General features: G+C 44.6%; 2 protein-coding genes across 2 annotated transcripts in view; both read right to left on the reverse strand.

The window, feature by feature from the left end:
• Nucleotides 1–26,532, reverse strand: part of LOC120927962 (beta-1,3-galactosyltransferase 5-like) — a 156,245-nt gene that overhangs the window by 88,269 nt on the left and 41,444 nt on the right. The window lies entirely within an intron of this gene.
• LOC120927963 (beta-1,3-galactosyltransferase 5-like) lies at nt 2,419–3,913 on the reverse strand. Its single transcript, XM_040338991.1, has one exon. It carries the CDS (start codon nt 3,782–3,784, stop codon nt 2,837–2,839), a length of 948 nt encoding a protein of 315 aa, XP_040194925.1. The 5' UTR covers nt 3,785–3,913; the 3' UTR covers nt 2,419–2,836.

Raw genomic sequence — 26,532 nt, forward strand, 5'->3', positions numbered from 1 at the left:
TTTTTTTCCCGGCGCGTAACTTTTTTTTTACCCGACGCAACTTTATTGTCCCGTCGCGATCCACAAAGCCCGGCGTAAAGTACGTTCGCGCGATGCACGTCGGGAAAAATGACGTCACACGCATGCGCCGAACGTCCAGCGCGGGAGCGCGCCTCATTTAAATAGGAATCGCCCCCTCGATCAGACGACCGCCTTGCGACGGAGGCACTTAAGTTACACGGCGTGTAATTTCTAGGTAAGTGCTTTGTGGATCGGGCACTTAGGTAGAAATTTTACGCCTGTGTAACTTAACTGCTGAAAGTTAAGTTAGGCAGTTTTTTTGAGGATTTGGCCCATTGATTTTACTGCCTTAGAAAAATATTTTTGGGCAAAATAACAATAGTTGAATAGCATACATGTGGTTCACAAGGGTCCATCAAGGGACCATTTTTTTAATATTTTATTCTGTGACGTTTTACAATTTGTAATCTATATGTAAACTTTTTATTAATTTACTGTATGTGTCCATCCTCTCTGTACCGGTCCAATCATTACCTGGGTTTTGTTTTCCTCATCGAACAGACACCTCCTTTTTTGTCATCATTTCATTTGGGCAAATGGTCAGAAAGGCACAGTACATGCGTATGAATTTCTCTGCTGTCTGAAAAACCCTATGAAATATTTCAAAAAGACTAATAAAAAAATAAATTTTTCTGTATCTGCTTTGGCCAAAGCCGCCAAAGCCACCAAACTCTCCAGACATTTTTTATACATGCTCTAGAATTCACAGTAGTTCCAAAAAGTATTTTAGTGTGAAAAAGACTTTTAAGCCCTGATTTACACTGATGCGATTTTGGATGCATTCCAAAATGCATTGGATCGCATGACAAGAGAAATCACATGGAGGCCATTCCCATATATGCGGTCTGAATGTTATGCAATCATAAATAGGGACCTGTGTGTGTTTGGTGGGATTTAAAGCCCCAACTAGTTGAATGGAAACTGGTTGGAAAACACATTATTCAAATCTAGGACTCTATGCTGTATTTCTTAAGTAATTTTTAGAGAGAGAGAGAGAGAGAGAGAGAGAGAGACAGAGAATCGCAGCTGCATCCAATTGGCATCCAATGGCATTGCAAAACACATTGGAATTGCAGATGTACGTGGATGAAGTTATACTGCCTGTGATCCTTCAAATCGCACTGCAAAACTCATTGAGAAATTGCACCGTATCAGTGTGAACCTAGCCTTCATGTACCAGCAAACGGAAATACCTCTGCCCTCCATGGAGTTTCCCTGGTTGGACCTTTTGTCTTTGTGCAGTCTACCCGGGTTCCCTACACTCTGTTAAAGTCAACCTATACCTGAAACTTAAAGGGTTAGTAAACGAAAAAAAAATGTTTCCTTTAAAATAACAAACATGTTATACTTACCTCCACTGTGCAGTTCCTTTTGCACAGAGTGGCCCCGTTCCACGTCTTCAGGGGTCCCTCGGCAGCTGTCTCTGGTCCTCCCCGCAAGTACTGACCACAGTCATGCGTGAGAGCTTGCATGGTGGTGAGTAATTGCGGGCGTGCTCCCATGATACAGCGAGCGGCCATAGCCGCTCACTGTATCACTCGGCCCCGCCCCTCGGCGTGCCGCGTCACTGGATGTGATTGACAGCAGCACCAGCCAATGGCTGCGCTGCTCTCAATCCATCCACTCTAGCCAATCAGCGGCCAGGCTGAGCGGCAGAGAGGATCTCGGGACCGCGCGCAGGACTTTCAAAGGGGTCAGGTAAGTATAACGGGGGCTCGGGGAGGGGAGGGCCGGCAGCATCAGATGTTTTTTCACCTTAATGCATAGATTGCATTAAGGTGAAATTTTTTTTTACTTTACAACTCCTTTAAATGTATTCCCATATTCCCAATACGCCAGCCTGTAACTAAACTGCATTTTTTAATGGGGCAGGAGCAATTACCTTTCTTAATGGTAACTGCGTTCACTTCCTTATTCCTTGCTTTGGAGCAAACCCTACACCTCTTTAATCTCCTGGGATAATGTCACACACCTCAGGATGCCACAAGATCAAGTTCATGGCAACCAAACACACTGATGCACAAGAATGCCAAGTCGATAGGAAATCACAGCCAGCTCCCAATGCCAACATGGCAGTGTGGAGAATCTGAAGCCCTGAGAAGACAGTGCTGGACTCCATGGGCTGCTAAGTCATTTTAGCTCTCAGGTGCCATGGCTGGTAACAGTCTATAGCATGCACCCAATCTGCATAAGGTGCAAGGAATTTGGGAATTGTAGTCTATAGGTGGCAAAAAACATACTTGCAAGATACAGGATATTCCCATCCACCACCAGCTTTGTTACTGTAAAGGATGGACAGGCTGGAACAACGGAAAGTGCAAAAATATGACTCTAAAAAGTCAAGTAAAGTCTTTTTTCTAACATAAGCAACTCTAAATGGCTTTAAATGTTCCCTTGGCAGTATAAATATCCGCTGTATTCCTATAGTGAACTCCTACTTGTCAATTACAACCAATGTCCACTAAAAATAAGAGGACTGTGTGAGGTCTAAACTCCTACCTAAAACCAGCTAGGTTGACTAGGACTGGCTTTTAGGGGAGGCATTGTCATAGACATTCACAAAACAGATCAAGAATCTATTGTATTATCTATCAAAACAATAAGTCTGTCAATGGACAGCTTATTTTATCAAGGCTCAAGGTTTCACACTACCCTTGATTTTAAGGTCAAAGTGAATGAGTTGGCTGTCAATCTGTAAATTTCAATAGAAAGATTTCTCAGTTTCCCGGGAAAACATTTCAAGTATGGAATAGCTGTAAACATCTTTGTAGGTTCCTCAGCATTGTTCATCTTGTGCATTGTGTAAGGCCTCCCAGTAAAGGACTATTTCCTGTGGCTTGATTTGATGAGATGTCACAAGGTTCCGATAAGCGCACACAGAGAATGATGGCTTAGTAGAAAAAAATATAGGCTTAGTGTGTAACTCCTGAAATGAGATCTTTAACTTCTCCAGACACATTCCTATGTACACATCCTCAAGTTTAAAAAATGGTATAGAGGATGAGATGTTTAAAATCCTTTGGGCAACATCTACGGAGAGCACGTAGCCTGGACCTGCACAAAAGGGGGGGAATTTCTCACCATCATATTCCTTTTTACTTATGTACCACTTGTGAAAGATATTACGTACAGGGCCGTTGTCTGGCAATAGTTCCCCTGTGAAAAGATTTGAAGTCATATTTTTATGCAGGAGAAGTTTAACAAGGTAATACGTATTGACAAACATGTCTGTATCTGTTTTCATGACGTAGTGGGTCTGAGGGCAATGATTCACAATCCAGTCTAAACCCATTAAAGTTTTTATGGTCAAGTTGTAATACGTGTCTACAAAATCTTTTTGAATGATGTCTTTGTAGGTGTTCAACTCTTCGGATAAACTGTCGAGTTTACTGGGGCTTGTGCCAAGAAGAAAGAAGGTCACCACTCGCTTTCCCTGGATGAGTTGCTCTTTCCCCCACGTTTTGCGGATTGCCATTCGCGCCTCTATCTGGCCGTATGTTGTAGTCACCAGGAGCACCAGAAATGGAGGGTTTTGATTGCAGTTTGATTCAGGCACCGTCATGAAGTGTTTCCTTTTATAGTCAGTTTTAATTGAAAAACGTTTTTCTGATATATGGAAGCAAAAAAAGCACATGTCAGTCTGATAGTTTGTGATGAAGTACCAAAACATACCCAAACAAGGAAAAAACAGGAGTGCCACAAAAAACACCTTCTTCCAAGGCATCTGGAAAAAAATAGAGAAGTGGTGTCAATAAGATCATTAATTATACAATAAGAATTAATCATTACTATAGTACATACATAAAATGGAATCCAATACACTTAATGTGTGGAAATATAAAAAAGAAATGTGTTTTAATTTATACAGGTTGCCCCCTCTCCTGCCACCCCTCTATCACCAATAGATAGATTCATGCATTGCATGAATCTATCTATGGCTGCCACTGCCACCCCCTATAGTTCACCAGAGCTTCACAGGTTGCCACTGTAGTCCTCATCTACTTCTCCATGACGACATCACAGAGCTGGTGGATGTTCGAGACCTTGCACTCCTCTACCCTCCATTTGAGGGTTCCCCCGCATATGCTCAATAGGGTTTAGGTCTGGAGACATGCTTGGCCAGTCCATCACCTTTACCCTCAGCTTCTTTAGCAAGGCAGTGGTCGTCTTGGAGGTGTGTTTGGGGTTGTTATCATGATATAACGAAAGGATGTATGCATATGAGCAAAACTGGCTCAATGCTACTGACATAGCAGCATAAATGTAAAGCAATATATAATACAATGTAAATGTGTGTATACATTAACCTAACTGGTTCAGTGTTAATATGATCTTGGAATCTGGGGGACAATAAAAGAAAAGTGAAGGGAATATCTATTATGATGAGTGAAGTGTGTGACTCACAAAAGATGTTCCAACGTCCAAAGTATGCTTACTGCTGCCGCCTCTAGGAATTCAGCATCTGGGAATCTGACCTAGCCGTTGGTAAGCATTGGGGGCTCTGTGCTCCAGACCTATTTGACCATTTGTCATAATACCATCATTGTGTAGATACCAATTTGGTCTCTCATATTTTTTACAGATGAAACACACACGCATCTACCCCTGATGAAGCAAGCATGGGCTTGGGAAATGCGTAGGGTCACTTTCTATGCCTGTGTATTTTGCTATGTACATCTTATACTGCTACAGTATATGTATAATGATACAAAAAAAACGCCACTGCCCCATCTATAACTGGCCATTGCAGTAAGCAGCATTGGAAGGCTACATAAGATATAAACAGGGCCAAGGATAAATCCAAGGGAAAAAAAGCCTACTTACCGACCAGCTTGCAGATAACCAATTAAACCTGTCTAACAGTATGTGTTAAAAGCAGGGATTTAGTCTGCATGCATTTGCAAATGCATGTGTAAGCCATAGAGCCTCACCAAGGCACCCTGATATCTGTGGTACCTAACACTAACTTATAAGTGTCTCCACAGTGGAAGCACATGCATTCTGATGGATAGGTAAGGGCAGGTGGACTGAAGGGGAGCCCACCCCTTCTTAAAGGTACAGGAGCACACTGAGCACCCAGCATATAGCTCAATGGCTGCAAAGGTGTCAGTGCGTTGCCTGATCAAAAAACATGAAAGTGATACAAAAAAGACGCCACTGCCCCATCTATAACTGGCCATTGCAGTAAGCAGCTTTGGAAGGCTACATAAGATATAAACAGGGCCAAGGATAAATCCAAGGGAAAAAATAAGATTATGTGACGACCAGCTTGCAGACAACCAATTATACCTAACAGTATGTGGGACTTTGGCGTAGCTCTGTGACTAACACATGCCTTTCAAATGTGTGCAGACTAAACCCTCCATGTTGAGGGCATGCGGCCTGGTACGGTTCGGGCGGGGGCGCACACTCGCCCCCCCCTCTTTCCTGACCTGCTGGGCTGTGTGCTCAGATAAGGGTCTGGTTTGAATATTGGGGGACCCCCATGCCGTTTTTTCAGCGTGGGGGTTCCCCTGCTTTTAACGCATACTGTTAGACAAGTTTAATTGGTTGTCTGCAAGCTGGTCGGTCGACTTTGGATCCGACTTTGCCCTGCGACTTGAAGTCTGACATGCATCCGACTTCACTGAACAGAGATCCGTCTTTGATCCCCGACAATACCAGGCACTGTGTTTGGTATTAATCTTTAGGGGGAACTCCACGCCAAGTTAAATTGTTTTTTTTTAAGCGGCATGGGTTCCCCCTCCAAGAGCATACTAGGCCCTTTGGTCTGGTATGGATTTTAAGGGGAACCCCCACGCTGAAAAAAGGGCATAGGGGTCTCCCATAATCCAAACCAGACCCTTTTCTGGGCACACAGCCTGGCAGGTCAGGAAAGAGGGGGGACAAGTGAGCGCCCCCCGAACCGTACCAGGCCGAATGCAATCAACATGGGCAGTGGGTGCTTTGGGCGGGGGCCCTGCGCCCCACCCCAAAGCACCTTGTCTCCATGTTGATGAGGACAAGGGCCTCTTCCTGGTGGTTGTCAGGGTCTGCAGACGGGGGGGTTTATCAGGATCTGGGAGCCCCTTTAACAAGGGGCCCACAGATCCCGGCCCCTCACCCTATGTGAATAAGTATGGGGTACATTGTACCCCTACCCATTTACCTAAAAAAAAGTGTCAAAAATAAAACACAGTACACAGGTTTTTAAAGTAATTTATTATGCAGCTCCGGCGTCTCTTCTGACTTCTTCTTCCCTCTCTGGCTCTTCTGTCTCCTCCGCTGATGTCTTCTCTCATCTCTGGTTCTTCTCCCCTCTCCGGCTCTCTCTCCAGTTCTTCTCCCTCTGTCCGCTGTCTTCTGCCAGGTCTCCTCCACTGTCTTCAGCTCATTTGCTTACTCTTTTACCCGGTCTTCTCCGCTGTCGTCTCCCTTTGTTCTTCCGATGTTGACTCAACGCTCTCTCCTGCTCTAATGCTGGGTGCGCGGTGTGCCATTACTTATATTGGAATGGGGTGGGGTTACCATGTGACGTCATCCAGAGGCCCCGTCCCTTATGACGTCACCACCCGGGGCATGATGGGACGTTGATGTCATAACGGTCGGGGCGCCGGTGCCCCCGCTTCATGCCAATATAAGTAGTGGCACACCAAGCACCCAGCATTAGAGCAGGAGAGAGCATTGAGTCAACATCGGAAGAAGAACAGACGGAGAAGACCGGGTTAAATAGCGAGCAAAAGAGCAGAAGACAGCAGAGGAGACCCGGCAGAAGACAGCGGACAGATGGAGAAGAACCGGAGAAGAATCGGAGAGGGGAGAAGACATCAGCGGAGGAGACAGAAGAGTTGGCGAGGGGAGAAGAAGTCAGAAGAGACGCCGATGATGCTTAATAAATGACTGCGTTTTATTTTTGACACTTTTTAGGTGAATGGGTGGGGTACAATACTCATTCACGGTCGGGAGCCGGGATCTGGGGGCCCACTTGATAAAGGGGGCTCCCAGATTCTGATAAGCCACATCGCCCACAGACCCCGACAACCACCGGGCAAGGGATGTCGGGAGGAGACCCTTGTCCCCATCAACAAAGCACTCACTTTTTTGGTGGAGTTCACTTGTGGACTTCACTTGTTAGTGCCTACTTTATGCGATTGGATTGCTTCTTAAACTTTTTTAATAAATCTAATATCGGAGTAACACTATGGCAGTTCATTTCTTGGTTTGTGAAGATATCTGATACAAGGAAGCAGCACGCAGACACCGGCAGGTGGATCCACTGAACCTGCATGTCGGGGACTCAGAATACTCAGTAAACGAACGGAACTGCAGCAGCCAGAGCAAAAGACACTCACCTTTCGCTTATTAGCCCTGCAGGGGTGCCTGCATCTAGTGAGTGGGGAGACAAAAGGGGGAGCACAGAAGTCACCCTATTTGTAATAAGTGCACATCAGCTGCCGGAGATACCCACTACAGTCATTTTATTTAACAGTGTTTGGTTTCTTGAAGACTATTGAGGAACAGCCTTCACATATATTATGGACTATACCTGTCATTTTCATACAAAAAGTTTTTTTACTGGCTAACAGTGGCAAAACATTTTGTATGACAGGGGACTAAGTGATTATTTTTCTATAACAAGGAATATTTGTTTCACCCATGCACTAAGGGTTTAATACACAAATTGCACAGTGGTTCACACATTTTTTGCAATTTTTATTTGATTGATTTCTTTATATATGGGTCTTCACTTTCATATAGAATATTGTTTATATATCAAGCTGTTGGCTGAAACAAGCAGTAACTTTATCACTCACTACATAGGATTCATTTCCATTCCTGAAACGGACCCCATTTAGCGAGTCCTAAATTGAGCACACTTATTGCACCAAAACCAACATTCTAGTTGGACACAATCTGAACACGAATCGATTTACACTTAAACGGTGATAGTTGATGACACATACACTAGATGTAACGCTTCATTTGTTTTTTTAAATATAACCTCACTGTGACCATAATATATAGTGACAGGCAGCGCCACACACCCTAGAATCTTCAGTTTTCATTTTACCAGCCCTGGGAACAGGGGCTTATAAGGGAGACAGCAGTCAACATATATATTTTTCCATAGCGCGGATATAATACATTTTATGTATTAACACACTCTACACAGAAGGATGTCGGCTGTCCCTAACTCTGGAGGTCCCCATTAGGCCTCTGAGGGCCCGGGACCTTGCTACACCTAATTGTTCTCTCATATTTTTTACAGATGTAATGCCGCGTACACACGACTTTTTTTCGGGTTGTAAAAAATGTTTTTTTTTTTTTTTTTTTAATGTCATTAAAAACGATTCACGATCTAAAAAATGGCCAAATTTTTTTTCGAACATGCTCTATTTTTTAACGACGTTTTTAACGTTGTCGTTTTTAAGGTGGTAAAAAATGGTCGTGTGTGGGCTTTAACGATGTGAAAAAAACGTACATGCTCAGAAGCAAGTTATGAGACGGGAGCGCTCGTTCTGGTAAAACTAACGTTTGTAATGGAGTAAGCACATTCATCACGCTGTAACAGACAGAAAAGCGTGAATCGTCTTTTACTAACACAAAATCAGCTAAAGCAGTCCCAAGGGTGGCGCCATCTGAATGGATCTTCCCCTTTATAGTTCCGTCGTATGTGTTGTACGTCACCACGCTTTGCTAGAGCATTTTTTTTTCCACGATCGTGTGTAGGCAAGGCCGTTTTAATGATCAAGTTGAAAAGAAAATTGTTTTTTCTAGACCCTTAAAAACAAAATTTTTTAGAACCCGAAAATCGGTCATGTGTACGCGGCATAACACACACGCATTTTCCGTGATGAAGCAAGCATGGTCTTGCAAAATGCGTAGGGTCAAATTCTATGCCTGTGTATATTGTTATGTACATTTTATACTGCTACATGTATTTTGATACTGTTCCACATTGTATATATCAGCTGATCGACTTGGCAATTTTTCGTGTTGTTCATGTATGCATGACAATTTTTAATAAACTTTGATACTGCATTTACTTGTGACCTGTGACTGGCAAACTACTGCATATTCACCTCATTCAAAGTCCTGAGGTGACTTTCTGTGTTTTTGTTGTATATATTGGGGTGGAGAGGTTTTTCGGGTGACACCAGACCATTTTCTTTTTTTTCTCATTGAACCCAGGTGGAAGACACCCATTTAGCCCAACCTTGGTCTGATGCCACCATTAGCCACATCACTCACAACATCTATCAGCCTTTTCAGATGCTCTGTTTAACATTTAGTGGCAACTTTTTCCATAGGCTGATTCAGGTTCCTGGTTCTGCTCCCTGTTGGTGCCGTCAGTCATCCTCCGGCTTTGCAGCTGCGATGTGCGCAAGGAAGGTTTCCTAACTCCTACTGTCCCCTCCTCGTCCCAATCGGGCGGGTCCACCCACAAATCGGCCCCATGTAACCACACCCACCGAGAGATGTCTGCATTTGCGGCGTCAGCTTATTGATGTGTGTTTGGTCAGCATGAGTTACTAGCAGGGCAGGACTTAGGATGGTGGGGCCCCTGGGTTTAAGTGTTGATTGAAGGGGCCCCCTGGAGCCGAGAAGCAGAGGGGATCGAAGTTGCTGAGCGGGGGGACGATCAAAGTTGTTGAGCGTGGGGGTGCCGCTGTCCGACAACCGATCACAGTTGTTGAGCGGGGGGGGAGGCGGTCAGAGTTGTTGGGCGGGGGGGTTTTTACGATCGCAGTAGCTGAGCGGGGGGTGGTGATTGTAGTTGTTGAGCGGGTGGAATGCTACTGTGTTAGATTTTAAATTTATTAATATTTTTATGTGATAAACGTTTCTGAATCAATGTTTAAACATGGTAGTTTTGAGGACAGACAAGGTCAGTTACAGGTCACTACATCTATTCTTGAAGTTCTACGTCAAGACAGTGGGTGGAGATATGTTACTTAAATATACACAAGTGGGTGTTAAATTTGTGACAGAAGCTTGTCACCTTCTTTAGAGCTAGTCTAAATGTAAATTATGCTTAGCTTGGCTTTTAAAACAGTATACGTATACATCTGGTTTGGGTAGCTAGCTAGAGGACCTTGGGGTCACCGACCCTACAGGAAGATGGGGGTATGAAGCCCCACCCAGCAGGAAGCTTACTCTATGGAAGCCGAGCAGAAAGACGTACCATCATACCATCATTACATCTATTTCCTCCATCTGTAACCTTCTGAAATTACCATCTTGCCATGTGTTATCAGCTGTCATTATGTAAGCATTGACTGTTTGCTTGTCCTGTTTTGGAGAATAAACCTCGTACTTTGGATGAAAATCTGAGTCTTGAATATTGGGAACAAAGCGCCTGGGAAGAAGGAGACTTTTGACATACATATCACATGACACGTGTTAAAAATTTCCCCTCTCACCCCCATTCTACATACCGCTGGACGGACTTACTTCTTCATCCACAACTGCATGGCTCTTCCTGCACCCTCCTCCCATGCTGCATGGCTCTTCCTGCTTCCTCCTCCCGGGGCCCCCTATTGGCCGGGGCCCATGGGCTTGAGCCCAGTCAAGCCCAATGGTAAGTCCGGCCCTGCTGACTAGTGATGTTCACGCTTGCACGCCCCAATTTGGTGACAATATTATTACGACATTGTTATGATATGTTGTAAGACAAATCTAATTTTTTATAATATAATAAAGTAATATATATTTTACCAACAAGTATTTATTTACTTTTCAAGCTGCGTATAGGCCCTTGGGAGCAAAATTTTCCATTTGGCGACAAGTGTACTTCACATTTATGTGCCCTGTCACTCACACATGGCGCTGGGGGCGGAGCTTGCTGGGCCCTTCTGAAGTTATAAATTAGGGGTCAGTCATGGCTGGGATTTCTCTGCTACTTCCATCTCATTCACATGTTCTAGCTCCACTAGCTCCAAGTGAGTTTACATCCTTCATTGATTGATGGCAATCAGGTATTTTTTTTACATTGGCGCACAGACTCCCAGTATGGCGTGCTATAAATCCTTTCACATCTTTATTTTACCTATAGTGTTTGTTTATTTACATTATTACACACTTTTCACTCTGCTCAATGACCCCGATTTTCCTAGTCCATTTTATTGAGCCAGTTTGGTTCAAATGTATACATCCTTTTATTATATCACATACTCCATGCTTACTCTGTTGACATATATACAGTAGGGATGAGCCCGATGTTCGCGTCGAGCGTAAGTTTGACGCGAACATCGGGTGAATAGTGAACAATTTGCGGTGTTCGCTGAAAATTCGAAAGCCACGGAACACCCTTTAAAAGTCTATGAGAGAAATCAAAAGTGCTCATTTTAAAGTTTTGGGACCTATAGGTCCTGCCCGAGGGGACATGTATCAATGCAATTTTTTTTTTAAACTAACGTTTTTTCAGGAGCAGTGATTTTAATAATGCTTAAAGTAAAACAATAAAAGTAAAATATTCCTTTAAATTTCGTACCTGGGGGGTGTGTATAGTATGCCTGTAGTATGTAGAAATGGTTTTACATCGCTGGATTTTTTTTTTTTAATAAAAGACTTGTCTTTTTTGGGTGAAATGGTAGGGGTACAATGTACCCCGTTACCAATTCACATGGGGGGGGGCAGGATCTGAGGGTCCCCTTGTTAAAGGGGGCTTCCAGATTCAGATAAGTCCCCCACCCGCAGACCCCTACAACCACTGGGCAAGGGTTGTGGGGGTGAGGCCCTTGTCCCCATCAACATGGGGACAAGGTGCTTTGGGGGTCACATTTTGCTGTGGGATTGTTCTAAACACGGGAAAAATGTGTCACTTTACAGGCGTACTATACACACCCCCAGGTACGAAATGTTATATGGCACTTTTTTTGTTTCACTTTAAGCATTATTAAATTCACAGCTCCCGAAAAAACTTCAGTTTTAAAAAAAAAAAATTGCATTGATACATGTACATGTCCCCTGGGGCAGGACCCAGGTCCCCAAACACTTTTTATGATAATACCATGCATATAAGCCTTTAAAATTTGCACTTTTGGTTTTTCAAGTTAGTGTCCCATTGTCTTTAAATTCTGTCAGGAACCAGGTACCACTTAGTGAGCACTTTGCAGTTTGTTTCAAGAGCCACTATATTCAGTGAGGCTGATTTGGTAGCTTGCCAGATTTGGGTCCAATTTATGTCGTCTGGTTGTAATTGAAGGTCTCTTTCCAATTTGTTGGTATAGGTTAGTGGAGAGGAAGTGGTGTGTAAAAGTAATTGATTATTGAAATCAGAAATTAGTCCGCACCTATGAGGATCAGTTTTACAGGCTTGTTCAAAGGTAGTAAGATTTGGTTATGTCGCGTCTGATGGTTGATTATTTGTAAAAAAGTTTTTAATTTGCAGATACCTAAAGGTTTCCGCAATAGGAATATCAAGGCTGAAATTTAAGTAATAGATGTGGATGTATAAAAATGATGTGTACAAGTCAAACCTCTCTTTGACCAAGCTGAAAAGGAGGCTGGGGAGGACAAGGCTGAATAGAATGATGGGTTATGAAGAAAGGAAAGTAGAGGATTGTGGCGAGATTGCAGGCCAAATCGCGTTTTCAATCAGTCCCAACTAGACAGGCTATGTTTGGTTATGGGGTTTTTCACCATCTTTCTTAGAGTAGGAGAGAGCCATAAAAGATTTGCTGTAGAGAAAGGGTCACAATAAACTGATTCCAATGCCACCCATAGCATGATATTTGGGTAATAATGACAAATGGGCTGCATAGTAATATTTGGCAAAATCCGGTACTCCCAGACCTCCCAAGATTCTAGGAGAATATAAAGTAGTGAAAAAAACAATGGTAACCAAACACAATCTGCCCCTCTTGAGTTCCCACCACTGTTCTTATAGAGAAATGTAATTTACCAGTGAAGCAACCACTTTAAATAAGATAAATGTGAATGTTTTTTTTAAACTCTACAAAATAAATAGTGTAAAAAAAATAAGCAGCGCTAAAAATATTATAAAAATTGCCTGTTTTCACAGACTTAAAATGTGAAAAAAGTGCTAATATATTATATAAATCACCCTGTGACACTTGTGAGCAAATTATATAAACAAAATATATATAAAGCATAAAGTCCATCAATTTAAATTCATTGGTTGGATGTGTGTAGTTTTCTTCTAATCATCCACCACACCCGAGTGCCAATGATTCCACTCCCATCAGATAAAACACTCACCAACTCAGTATGCCTAAAGCCTCGTACACACGATTGGTTAACCAGAGGATATCGGTCTTATGGACCCTTTTCATCGGTCAAAACCAATCGTGTGTGGGCCCCATAGGTTATTTAACCTTCGGTTAAAAAAAAGCCAACTTGCTTTAAAATTTAACCAATGGATTGCTAACCGATAGGTCAAAACCGATCGTTAGTATGCAAAACCATCGGTTAAAAATACACGCTTTCTCAGAATCAAGTCGACGCATGCTTGGAAGCATTGAACTTCATTTTTTTCAGCACGTCGTTGTGTTTTACGTCACCGCGTTCTGACACGATCGGTTATTTAACCTATGGTGTGTAGGCGTGACGGACCATCAGTCAGCTTCATCGGTTAACCTAAGACAACGGTCCTTCAGACCGTTGTCCTCTGGTTAATCTATCATGTGTACGAGGCTTTACACTCTCATGCTTGGCAAGAAAACGTGAAAAAACTCACAGAAAGGTTTACCAGATGCTCCAAATTCCAACAGTGTAAATACCGGATCTCTCCGCGTGTAAATAATAAAGAGTACACAAATAGTGTAATACCGTAAAACCAGTTTTAATAAACACTGTGTAAACTTCAACCATTACACTCATATGAATGTCTTTAAAAACGAGCACCAAAGTTCACATTATACAGTAGGGCCCAGATCCACAAAGCACTTACGCCGGCGTATCTCTAGATGCGTGGCGTAAGTGTATATATGCGCCGGCGTAACTATGCACCGTATCCACAGAACTAGATACGCTTTTTCCGACTGACGTAACTTTTCTACGCCGGCGCAGCATGGGCGCATATATACGCTGGACACATCTGGCGCTCCCATTGATTTCCTATTCAAATATGCAAATGAGGGAGATACGGCGATCCACGAACGTACGCGCACCCGACGCGGGCTACGCACGCCGCGCGTAAGTTGTATGTCCGGCCTAAAGTTACCCCTCATAAATCAGGGGTAAGTCAGCAGCAGACTTGCACAGGTCAGCCGGAGAGCAGCTTCAGCAGCACCGTTACGGACGAGCTGAGCATCCACACTTGCAGGACAACAATCTGTATGCCAACATGCAAGGGGCATCCATGCTCATAGCTATACTACTGGCTTCACAGGCGCGTAGGAGGAGGGCACGGGAGAGGATATACTGACCGCGCCTAAACGTCTTTGGTATGGGGGAATCGGAGGTGTATCGCATCTTCAGATTCAGCCCTGATGCCATCCTGGAAATAGCCACAACCCTGCAAGATGACATCACCAGCAAGACAGATCGCTCACAAGCAGTGGAGCTACTGGTCAAGGTACTGGCAACACTCCATTTCCTTGCCAGTGGCTCGATCCAGCGTACAAGTGGAGTTGTGGCTGGGATGGCACAATCCTCCATTAGCAGATGTGTGCACCAGGTTGTCCCTGCAATCCTCAGACGCATGTCCCACCACATCATCAGACCCACCCAGGAGCATCTGCGGCAGAAGGCAATGCGTGATTTCTACAGTATTGCAAGATTCCCACGCACCGTGGGGGCCATTGATTGCACACATGTGGCACTATGGCCCCCCCGTGCCACAGAGTACATATACCGCAATCGTAAGCATTGGCATTCCACCAACGTACAGGTGATAGCCAATGCCCAATGCCTCATATGGAACATCCGTGCCAAACACTCAGGGTCCAGCCACGACAGCTACATATACCGTCAAAGCAACATCCCAACAGAATTTGAACAGAACGTGTATGGGAACAGCTGGCTGGTTGGTAAGTGACATGGGTGTCAGGCATGACTGTCCGACCCCATGATACACACATCACGAGGGGCACATGCATGGCTAACATCCTCCTGTCTTTTCTCTTCCAGGTGACTCTGCATATGCACTTGGGCCCCATCTCATGACTCCATTCCGGGATCCCCAAACCACAGGAGAGAGAAGATACAATGATGCACACATACGTACGCTTGCAGTGGTGGAACGCACCTTTGGCCTCCTGAAGTCCTGTTTCTGATACCTGGATAAGTCCGGGGGGATCCTGTTGTATTCCCCAAACTTTGTGTGCCAGATCATCGGTGCATGTTGCATGCTGCACAACTTTGCCATGAGAAAGGGCCTGGAGATTGACATACGTGATGACCTGACCCCCGAAACCAGACATTCCCCCCCTGACCGAGGCTACCCCGTCTGCTGAGGGAAGAGCAGTCAGGAGATGCCTCACAGTAGGCATCTTTGCACGTTAAACACACACATTCATCATGGCACAAGGAGAATGCACGCATGCACACCACTGTGGTCCCTAGCTCACACACACCACATACACTTCACATTGGATTAGCCCAAGTCCACCATGCAGGACTTGGGAGCAGCAACGCCACGCCAAGGCTCCAATTATGTCGCTGTCCATTCATACCACATTCACACGGGTCGTGGGGATCACTTCTCCCCAACGACCGAGGGTGACACCCCTTTGCCGGCAGGAATGTCACCCCTACATTCACACATCAGTCACACTGTAGCCTGCACTACTGACCAAAAAATAAATAAAACTCATAACCTAAGTATTCCAAAAAAAAACAGGCAATCATCTGCGCTGTCGTGGCCCACGCCTGGTGCCATGGCCACAGCCCCGGCCCCGGCTCCTCATGGGAGCATCATGGGGGGGGGGAATCAGGAGGAGGAGGGAGATCCCCTGGTCTCTCCATGGCTGGCTGCCTGCCCTCCAATGCCAGGGCGATGAGGGTGAGGACCGCATTGGTCTCGGCCTGCAGCAGCCTTGACTGCCTCCCCTCTGCCTGGATGGCAGCAGTATTTTCACGCATGGCCTCTGCCAGGGTGTGGACCTCTTCCACTAGGCCTGCTGTGGTGGCCTGCAGATCCCCCAGGCAGGTGAACAAAGTTGGCGTTCACATCCTGGACACTCTCATTAATGGTGGCATAGGAGGCGATGCTGTCTGCCACTCGCTCCATCTGGACAGCAACCTCACCCAGATGGCGGGCCTGTTCCCTCTTGAGGTGTTCCGGGAGGAACTCAGACACCCCCCTAGTCTTCCTGGTCGCCTTCCTAGGGCCAGGAGAGGATTGGGGCCGTCTAGAAGGGGAGCCCCTTGAGGGGGTGACCTGTTGGGGGAGGACCCTGAGGGGCTTCCCCTGATGGAGGTGGAGGTCTGAGAGGGCCCAGCCAAAGGGGAAGACTCCTCCAAGTACAGGCAAACCTCATTATCACTGGTCACCGTCTCCTCAACCACCTCCTTAGTAGAGGTGTGGCCACTCCCCTCCACCGATGACCCACGGCTTCCCAGGGGGTCAGACTCAGACTGATGTTCGGGGGATGGTGTGGAATGGCCACCGGCATCAGATGGCCCCGCTCCATCCTGCACATCTGAGGATGACACAAAACATTCACATGTTGGTGGACCCACACACTTGTCACATGTTCCCTTCCACCCCCACACATGCTACACACCAGATAGGAGATAAAACACACTTACCTGTCCTCAAGGCATCCTCAATGGAGTCAAAGCCCTCCACTTGATGCCTGTGGAGACACTGGGCAACCACCTGCTCATCAGTAGTGAGCGTGAGAGTAGTTGCTGGTCCCCCTCCAGTGCCCCTGGCATGAGTCCTAATCTTGGCCAGCTTAGCTGGGACCAGGTGACGCAGGTCGTTTATTTGTTTTTGGATGTCATTGGAGGTCCTGACCTCGTATCCCAGGGCATTGACATCTGCCGCAATCTGCGTCAGGATCTCCGTCTTCCTGGCCTTAGTGGTGTTGCCACTCTCTGCACCATGGAGGTACACATCATACCTCGACATGGCCCTGATTATCACATCCTTCTCCTGGTCAGAAAAGTTAAGCTTCCTCCTCTTCTCAGAAGCTGGAGCAGACATGGCTCAAAAAAACAACCAGCAAAAAGTACCTTACTTAAGGGGGGGAAACAAGCGGATATACTTTTGCGCTCGATGGGCGCATGTCTGGGCGTATTTATGCCCTGGGCGTATCTCAGGGATTACGCCGGGCCTAGTTCTGAGCATGCGCAGAGGGGCGCGGGACATAATCAGCGCCACAGCGCATGTGCCGTTCGTTCGGCCCTTCATTTGCATGGGGTCACGGTTCATTTAAATGGAACACGCCCACTTCCTTCCTACTTAGAATTACGCCGGCTTACGCCTATGAATTTACGTTGCGCCGGTGCAACGTTGGAAGGAAATGCTCTGAGGATACGGTGCTTGCCTCTCTGAGTTGAGCCGGCGTAGCGGAAATGAGATGCGCTACGCCGGCCTATATATGCGCCGATGTACGTGGATCTGGCCCTATGTCTATGAAAACAGGCAATTTTTATAATATTTTTAGCGCTGCTTATTTTTTCACACTATTTATTTTGTAGAGTTTAGGAATATAAAGTAGGTTTAGGTAATCTGGGGTTCATCTTACCCCATACATATTGTAAAGTTTTCCTTTGTAATATTCGTAAGAAATGTTATGGTATTGTGATGGGAAGAACTCTAAAAAGGTATAGCATTTTTATTGCTGCAATTCTGCCCATACGAGCTAGAGGTAAGTTTGAACACTTTGTGAAAAGTTTATTAAGTTGTGTTCGCATTGGTGGATAGTTTGCTGCATAAAGCTCTGTAGTAGACATGTGCACAACAAAAATGTTCGTATTTTTTTGTTCCATTTCGTCTACACAACAAAAATGTTCGTATTTTTTGTTCCGTTTCGTCTCGTTCTGTAGATTCGTAAAGATTCGTATTTCGGAAGACACAAGTTTTCCTATTAGGACCCGTTCGTATTTTCGTAACAGTTTTATTTTCGTTTATACTGAATGAATCGTAATTCTGTCTAATTTATTTTCGTTGATTCTAAATTCTTAATTTTGTTAGATAATAATTTTCGTTTAATGGATTTGTAATTTTGTACTTTCGTAAATACATAGCAACACGCGGCTAATCCATATTAAGATATACTTTCTCTTAAGCCCCGTACACACGGTCTGACTTTTTGCCAACAAACGTCAAAATGAGCGTTTTCCAAAAAATCCGACCGTGTGTACGCTCTATCGGACAAATTTTTTCGGGTTTCAAAAGTCTGACCAACTCCCTTCAGACAAAAATCCACGGAAAAGTTTGGTTGAAGTCCGATCGTGTGTACGAGGCTTTACACTGTACAATGTTACTCAGCACAAAAGAGATACGCTGATTGGCTAAGATATTAAGTAATCACTCACTAACTACACTGCCCAGTGCCCATTCGAAAGAACGATACAAGTACACAAATTTACGAACAGACAAAGAAACGGATTTACAAAACACACAAATGAAAATACGAACATACGAATGAAAATACGAACAAATCGTTTGTTATAGTTCGTTTTCGTTCTTTTGCTTTTTCGGTGTTTCGTATTTTAGTAAGATTGTCCAATCATACGTTCGTATTTTCGGTTGTTCATTATTTTGCTTATTCGTAATTCCGTATTTTGGTTCTTTCAGCTTTTCGGATGTTCGAATTGATATGAATGTACAAAAACTAACAAATTCTTACGAAAATCCATTTGTTACGAACAGGAACGCACATGTCTACTCTGTAGGATTATCCGCCCGTAAGGTAAATTCCTAGATATGTAATATATGTCGTTGTCCAGGAATTAATTAATTGGGTTTGGATATCGAGTGGTAGGGATACATTAAGGGCTTTGGATTTGTTTGGACATTGGACATTAACCTCCCTGGCGGTATGATTCTTTCAGAAAAAAGATGCTGAAAGCGGTACCATTATTTGCAAGGAAATATGGCGTTTTATATTGTAGGTCTGTAATTTTTAGGAATAACTCACTTAAATCTGACCAAACAAGAGACTAGTAGGCATCCCGGGTATGACATTTTTTTAAAAACAAAATTATAAATTATAATATAATAAATAATTATAAATAATTATAACAAGTAATAATATAATTATAATAAAAATTATTCAATAATGTAATCAACTCAAAATCAACTCAAAATCACTGAAATTTGCTCAGTTGCAGAATTGTCGCTGTTTATTTTTTTATGACGAATTTCCCCACAAATCTCTATCGCACAATTCTGCAACTTATTTGAATTTTTTATCGCTGTTTTCTAGCTGCTCTAAAACCATTTTTGACATAAAGGGACACTTTTGGTTGCTATGGACAATCTACAGTTTGCAGGGAGAAAGAACCGTTTTTATTATATAAAAGTACATGTAGGGCACTGGGCAGACCACTAGGGGCAAGGGGGGTGTGTATTTTTTACATACAGTACTGTAATCTATAAGATTACAGTATACTGTATGTAATGTGTTTGTTTACGTTTTTGAATTTGGCGCCGTTCTCCACTCCCGTGCGTCGTAATGTCGCAGGGAACGGAGATCGGTGGCACAGGAGGACACTGTGTGAATCGAGCGTAGTCCCGCTCGCTCACACAGCGCGGTTGCATCGCTGGATCCAGGGACAAGGTAAGTAACTTTGTCTGCTGCTGCAGCGAGGCAAGCCTGAGTCTGACTCGGGGGTTACCGCTTTTGGTATGAAAATCTCACCCCGAGTCAGACTCGGGAATACCGCTAAGGTTGCCACCCTGCCGGTATTTTACCGGCACAGCCGGTATTTTCATTCGTATTCCGAGCTGTGCCGGTAAGTTTGAATGAAAAATACCGGCAATGCAACGGCCGGTATTTTTCATTCACTGTCGACTGTGTTGTGTACTATTTGCATCTCCTGCTCACTCTGCTCATAATCAGGACTGCATACAATGACAGGAGGCGCCCGCCCCTCCCCCTGACCCCCTCCAGCTCCCGTACAGGGAGGGTTCTCCCCTCTCTGTTTCCTTCCAGTATCATCACATGCATCCTCTGACATGGCAGCTGCCGGCCTCTGCTTCTTAGCAACAGGTAAGGATGACAGTCCCCCACGGTCTGCACCGTGTAGTTTTGTGTACAGGCCCTAAATACATGTAAGATCAGGCAGACATCCTAGTTATTGTGTGAGCTGCGTATCAGGACTTTACTCACCTCAGACCCCAGTGATAATTCCACATGTTGATGAGTAAACCCAAGTGCTTTCAAAATCTACAATCTACTTTGGAGGAACTGAGAATACAATCCCTGTCACTGGGCTTCACAAATGGCCCGAAGGAACATTTGACCTTTTTTTAACCAGCATTGACACCCTCCTTTAGTGGTATTGACACCCTTCTTTAAAGCTTATGAACTATAACCATGTCAATGCGTACATCACAGATTATTAAACAATGTAGAGTATTGTTTGGTATGCATGCTTTGTCTTCAGCAGGTGTATATTGGCTCTCTGTGTACATATTTCTGTAAATGCTTCACCTGCTTCCAGACAATCATGTGACTACAAATAATGTTTACAAACCAGGCCAAGAAATCACATGATTTTTTTTCGGGCGATGGTTGCCTTGGAACTGAGGCAACCACCAAGATGTGTGCTAGTGCCATCCATGATTAGGGGCCCCCTGAGAAACCTAATAGATGTCTATAGGATTGTGGCTAAACCGCAGGTAAAACACACTAAAACCATGGATACAACCATGCTGTGGCCAAACTGTGGTACACGTGTGTAAACCTGGCCTAACCTTGGAACTCAAGGAGCCCACCAAGAGGTGCGCTAATGGTGCCCATGGTTGGGGCCCCCTGGAGCAGCCTAATAGATGTCTATAGGACTGTGGCTAAAACCGCAGGGTAAAACACACTAAAACCATGGATACAACCATGCTGTGGCCAAACCACAGGCAACCAGTGTGAACCCGGCCTAAACTTGGAGCCATTTCTTTACCCCCCCATCCCCAATGCCATTTCTTTACCCCTCCCCTCCCCTCCTCCCCTATGCCATTTCTTTACCCCCCTCCCATCCCCAATGCCATTTCTTAAACCCCTGATCCCTTGTCCTTTGTGCAATCGGGCCCCTCCCCTTTTTTAGCTCCACCCCCACATAGCCACACCCACGACCAGTATTTTTCTGAGGGAAAGGTGGCAACCCTAAATACCGCTAGGAGGGTTAAGGCCCAATACTACTTCAAATTTAAGGAGGATATCTAGAAGAGATGGTACTGATGTTATAGGTGAGGTAAGGAAAAGTAGGACATCATCTGCAAACATGCATAGCTTATGATGATAACCACCTAATTATAATCCTCTTATGTCTGGATTGGATCTAAAGAGTTGGGCACAATTTTTAGGTGTATTAGGTGGGGTTTGGGATTTGTCAAGGAATGGGTATAATACTTGGTTTGAGTCACCTCAAGAGTACCTATTTTATGTGTTTCGATAACTGAAAAAAGATGGGAAAGAAATGATACAGGATCTTTGTTAGGGGCATAATAAGAGACGATCGTAATCTCACTATCCATTAGTAATCCAGATAGGTTCAGGTATCTACCTTCAGGGTCTTTGAGTTCTGTTTTTGGGGTAAGCGGTGTTGAGAGGTGGAATGTAATTAGTACTCCCCTCTTTTTAGTATCACCCAAGGCTGTGTAAACTTGGGGATATTTGCAGCTAAAATATTTTGGTGCAGATTGTGAGGTAAAGTGTGTCTCTTGTAGGCAAACTACATGTGCTGATAATTTGGAAAATAATTTAAATGCTTTAGTGCGTTTCTGGGGAGAGTTTAAACCTTGTACGTTAAGCGTCAATATATTCAGGGAAGACATTATTATTAAGTGAAACCTGGTAGGAGTAAATTCAGTTTGAGGTCAGGTTTTTCCTCACTGAAGGGGAGGAGTTATTATTATTATATTATTATTATACAGGATTTATATAGCGCCAACAGTTTGCGCAGCGCTTTACATCAGGGAAGACAGTACAGTCACAATACAATTCAATACAGGAGGGATCAGAGGGCCCTGCTCATTAGAGCTTACAATCTAGAAGGGAGGGTCAAGTGGAACAAAGGGTAGATGCTGTGGGGGATGATCAGATGGACTCAAATGCAAATACGGTTGTTAGGTGTGGGTAGGATAGGCTTCTCTGAAGAGGAGGGTTTTCAGGGATCCTCTAAAAGCTAATAGAGAAGGAGATATGCGGATAGATTGGGGTAAGGAGTTCCATAGGCTTGGAGAGGCTCTGGAGAAGTCCCGGAGACGAGCATGGGAGCAGGTGATGAGAGAGCTAGAGAGTAGGAGGTCTTGAGAAGAGTGAAGAGAACGATTAGGTTGGTATTTAGAGACTAGGTCAGTGATGTAGCTGGGGGCAGAGTTGTGGATGGCTTTGTAGGTAGTAGTTAGTAGTTTGAATTTAATTCTTTGGGTGAGTGGAAGCCAATGGAGGGATTGACAGAGAGAGGAAGCAGAGACAGAGCGGTTGGTAAGGTGGATCAGTCTGGCAGCAGCATTCATGATGGACTGAAGGGGGGTTAGAGTATACAGAGGTAAGCCAATGAGGAGGGAGTTGCAGTAATCAAGGCGAGAGATGACCAGGGAGTGAATTAAGAGCTTTGTGGTGTCATTGGTTAGAAAGGGGCGTATTTTGGAGATGTTGCGAAGGTTGAGGCGGCAAGATTTGGACAGTGATTGAACGTGAGGTTTAAAGGACAGTTCAGAGTCCAGGACTACACCTAGGACCTTGGCATGTGGAGATGGGCTGATAGTTGTGCCATTAATTTTGACAGAGAGATCAGGGGAAGAGGCACGTGGGGGAGGGAAATGATAAGTTCCGTTTTAGATAGATTGAGTTTGAGGAAGTGGTGTGACATCCAAAGTGATATATCTGATAGTAAATTAGTGATACGTGAGGAAAATGAACTAGTGAGTTGAGGGGTAGTAGAGAATAAATTTGAGTGTCGTCAGCGTAGAGATGGTATTGGAAGCCGTGGGAGGCTATCAGCTGACCCAGGGAGGAGGTGTAGATTGAGAATAGGAGAGGTCCAAGAACAGAACCTTGGGGGACCCCAACAGAGAAAGGAAGAGGAGAGGAGGAAGTAGAATTGTAAGTAACGCTAAAGGTACGGTTGGATAAGTAAGTAGAGAACCAGCGAAGAGTACAGTCACAGAGACCAAAGGTGTGAAGTTTTTTGAGGAGGAGTGGGTGGTCAACCGTATCGAAGGCGGCAGAGAGGTCCAGGAGTAGGAGCACAGAATAGTGTCCCTTAGTTTTGGCCGTTAGTATATCGTTTGTAAGTTTTAGGAGAGCAGTTTCTGTGGAATGTTGAGGACGAAATCCAGACTGAAAGGCATCAAGAAGGTTATTATCAGCAAGGTGGACGCTCAGTCGGTTGTAGACTAGACGTTCAAGGAGTTTGGATAAAAAGGGGAGCAAGGAGATGGGACGTAGGTTGTCAAGATTGGATGGGTCCAGTGAGGGCTTTTTAAATATGGGGCTGACTAGTGCATGTTTCAAAGAGTTAGGGAAGATGCCAGAAGAGAGGGAGAGATTGAAGATGTGGGTTAGAGAGTGTAGAATAGAGTCAGAGGGTGAACGTAGCATTTGCGAGGGAACAGAGTCCAGAGCGCAGGTGGTAAGATGGACGTTGGCAAGTAATTAGCGACCTCGTCTATAGTGGTGGGGTTGAAAGAGGGAAGTAAAGATTGTACCGAGGGGCATGAGGTGGGAAGTGTGGAGGGTATCTGAACAGTAGAGATCTCCTTGCGGATTGTATCAATCTTCTGTTTGAAGTGATTGGCGATCTCCTGGGCAGTGAGTGAGTTGGTGGGTGGAGCAGTGGGGGACGAAGTAGAGAGTTGAAGGTAGAGAAGAGTTGACGGGGACGGGATGATAAGTTTTTTAATGAGGGTGATGAAATAGGTCTGCTTGGCAGTGAGGAGGCTGGAATTGTATTTTTGGAGGGCAGATTTATACTGGACGAAGTCTTCCTTGGACTTGCTCTTGCGCCACTGGCGCTCAAGAGCACAGCTGTGTTTTTTCAGACTTCTGGTATCATCTGTTTGCCAGGGTTGAAGGAGGCGTTGTCTTATTCTGCGTGTAGTGAGGGGGGCCAGTCTGTCCAGTGATTCTAGAAGTGAAGTGTTGTAGACAGAAGTGGCTAGGTCAGTGCAGGACAGGGGTGCGATTTTGTCATAGAGGTGGTCAGTCGCAGAGTATAGAAGAGAAGGGTTGATATGGTGAAGGTTTCTACGAGAAACCGTTAGGCGTTTGGGTGGAGAGGAGGTGGAGGAGCAGGAGAGAGTGAGTTAATAAGGTAGTGATCAGAGAGGGGGTAAGCATAGTTGGAGAGGTTGCGTGGAGTGCATAGGTGGGGAAAAGACAAGGTCAAGGGTATTGCCTTCAGAGTGAGTAGGAGCCTGTATCCATTGCTTCAGGTCAAAGGAGGAGGTTAGACTGAGAAGTTTTGAAGTTGCAGGAGTGCTAGCATTAGTAGGGATGTTGAAGTCGCCAAGAATGGTTGTGGGGATTTCAAAAGAGAGAAAGTAGGTAGCCAGGCAGAGAAGTCATCCTGAAAGGATGATACTGGACCAGGGGGCCCGTAGATCACAGCTATCCTTAGAGAAACTGGGGAGAAGAGACGAACGCAATGTGCCTCAAATGAGGAGAGTGACAGAGAGGGAGGTGGGTGAAGTACCTGAAAGGTGCTATGTGGGGCTAAATGAATTCCAACACCCCCTCCTTTGCATCCACTGGCTCTGTGGGAGTGAGTCCAAAGAAGACCACTGTGAGATAGAGCAGCAGAAGACGCAGTGTCGGATTTCGTGAAGCCAGGTTCGGTAACGGCGAGAAGATTAAATGATTTTAGCAATAAAGAGATTGTAGAGGGTGGTTAGTTTATTACAGACGGAACGAGCATTCCAAAGGGCGCAAGAGAAAGGGGAGTCTGGTCTTGGGAAGAAGAGTAATGGGAACTAGATTGTGTGCATTGCGGCTGCAGCCAGAGGGTGTAGGGTAATGGGTGTGTTGAGCACAGTTAGGAGGCCCAGGGTTTGGTGATACATCACCAGAGGATAGGAGAAGCAGAAGGGTGAGGGAGGTAATGTGGGAATGTGATTTATATGAGGGAACATTCCTCATTGGTTTGGAGTATTGGGCGTGTAAATTTAGAGTTAGCCAGAGTTGGTGAGCGCAGTAATAAGGGGAGGACAGAAGTGAGGGTGATATATACAAGGTGTGGAGTGGAGAAGAGGGATGAATGAAAGACAGTTTAAGGATTGAAGATGCAGCTGTCAGAAGGAGTTGGACTGCATTTTAGAAGGGGGAGGAAGAGCAGAGAGTGTGAACAAGGTACCTGTCTACCAAATCTCTATTATTATTATACAGGGATTTATATAGCGCCAACAGTTTACGCAGCGATTTACAACATCAGGGAAGACATTATAGTTACAATACAATTTAATACAGGAATTTATTTCTCTTCCTACGCTTTGTGCATTCACTCAGTGCAGGCTCAGAGTGCTTCCACTTAGATAAATCCCCCCACTTTGAGAAAGAACCACATTGCAAACGTGCCACCCCTAGGCAAACGTGACTTTCCCAAGGAGATGGGTAGATATATACTGTTAGGATGGGGGGTGTGTTCTTCTAATTTACTAATTCTGGAGGTAATTAAAATGGCCAGCTATGCTGAGCAGGAATTCTCACTTAAGAACAGATTTACAAGTGGACAGCTAATAGAGATAAGGATGGGCCATGAATTTAAGGAAGGGCCATAATGTAGAGGTAAAGCAAAGGGAGGAACTAGACAAAAGCAAGGTATGTGGATAGTCTACAGATTGTTAAGCAAAAGGCATTAGAAAAAAACTTTCCATTATAGGCAATTAGAAAGATGGCATTACATCAGCTGCAAACATACCAGCAATTTAGACTATGGGGAATTAAACACGTTCAATATTCAATTCTGGGTGATTCAGCTGCAAACATACCAGCAATTTAGACTATGGGGAATTAAACACGTTCAATATTCAATTCTGGGCGGATTCAGCTGCAAACATACCAGCAATTTAGACTATGGGGAATTAAACACGTTCAATATTCAATTCTGGGCGGATTCAGCTGCAAACATACCTGTGAAGAGACAGAGAAGAATCTTCAGACAAGTGCAGGTTTAGAAGTGCTTCCGCTTAGATAAATCCCCCTACTTTGAGAAAGAACCCCATTTGCAAACGTGCCACCCCCTAGGCAACCCCTAGAGTTGAAAGATAGTTCAATTATTCTGTAAAATTAAATATGCTAGAGTACAATTAGAATTGAACAACGCTATTATAACAATATTTTATACGTGTTTGAGAGAAGTTACCTATAAAAGGTAATAAAAAAATATAAAAGAAAAAGAAAAAAGTGCTCC

Source organism: Rana temporaria, chromosome 2 (genome assembly GCF_905171775.1).
Source record: "Rana temporaria chromosome 2, aRanTem1.1, whole genome shotgun sequence".
NCBI classification, from domain to species: Eukaryota; Metazoa; Chordata; class Amphibia; order Anura; family Ranidae; genus Rana; species Rana temporaria.

Bases quoted from the DNA above. Each gene is read 5' to 3' on its own strand.
- LOC120927963 (XM_040338991.1), bottom strand. From the start codon at position 3,784: ATGCCTTGGAAGAAGGTGTTTTTTGTGGCACTCCTGTTTTTTCCTTGT.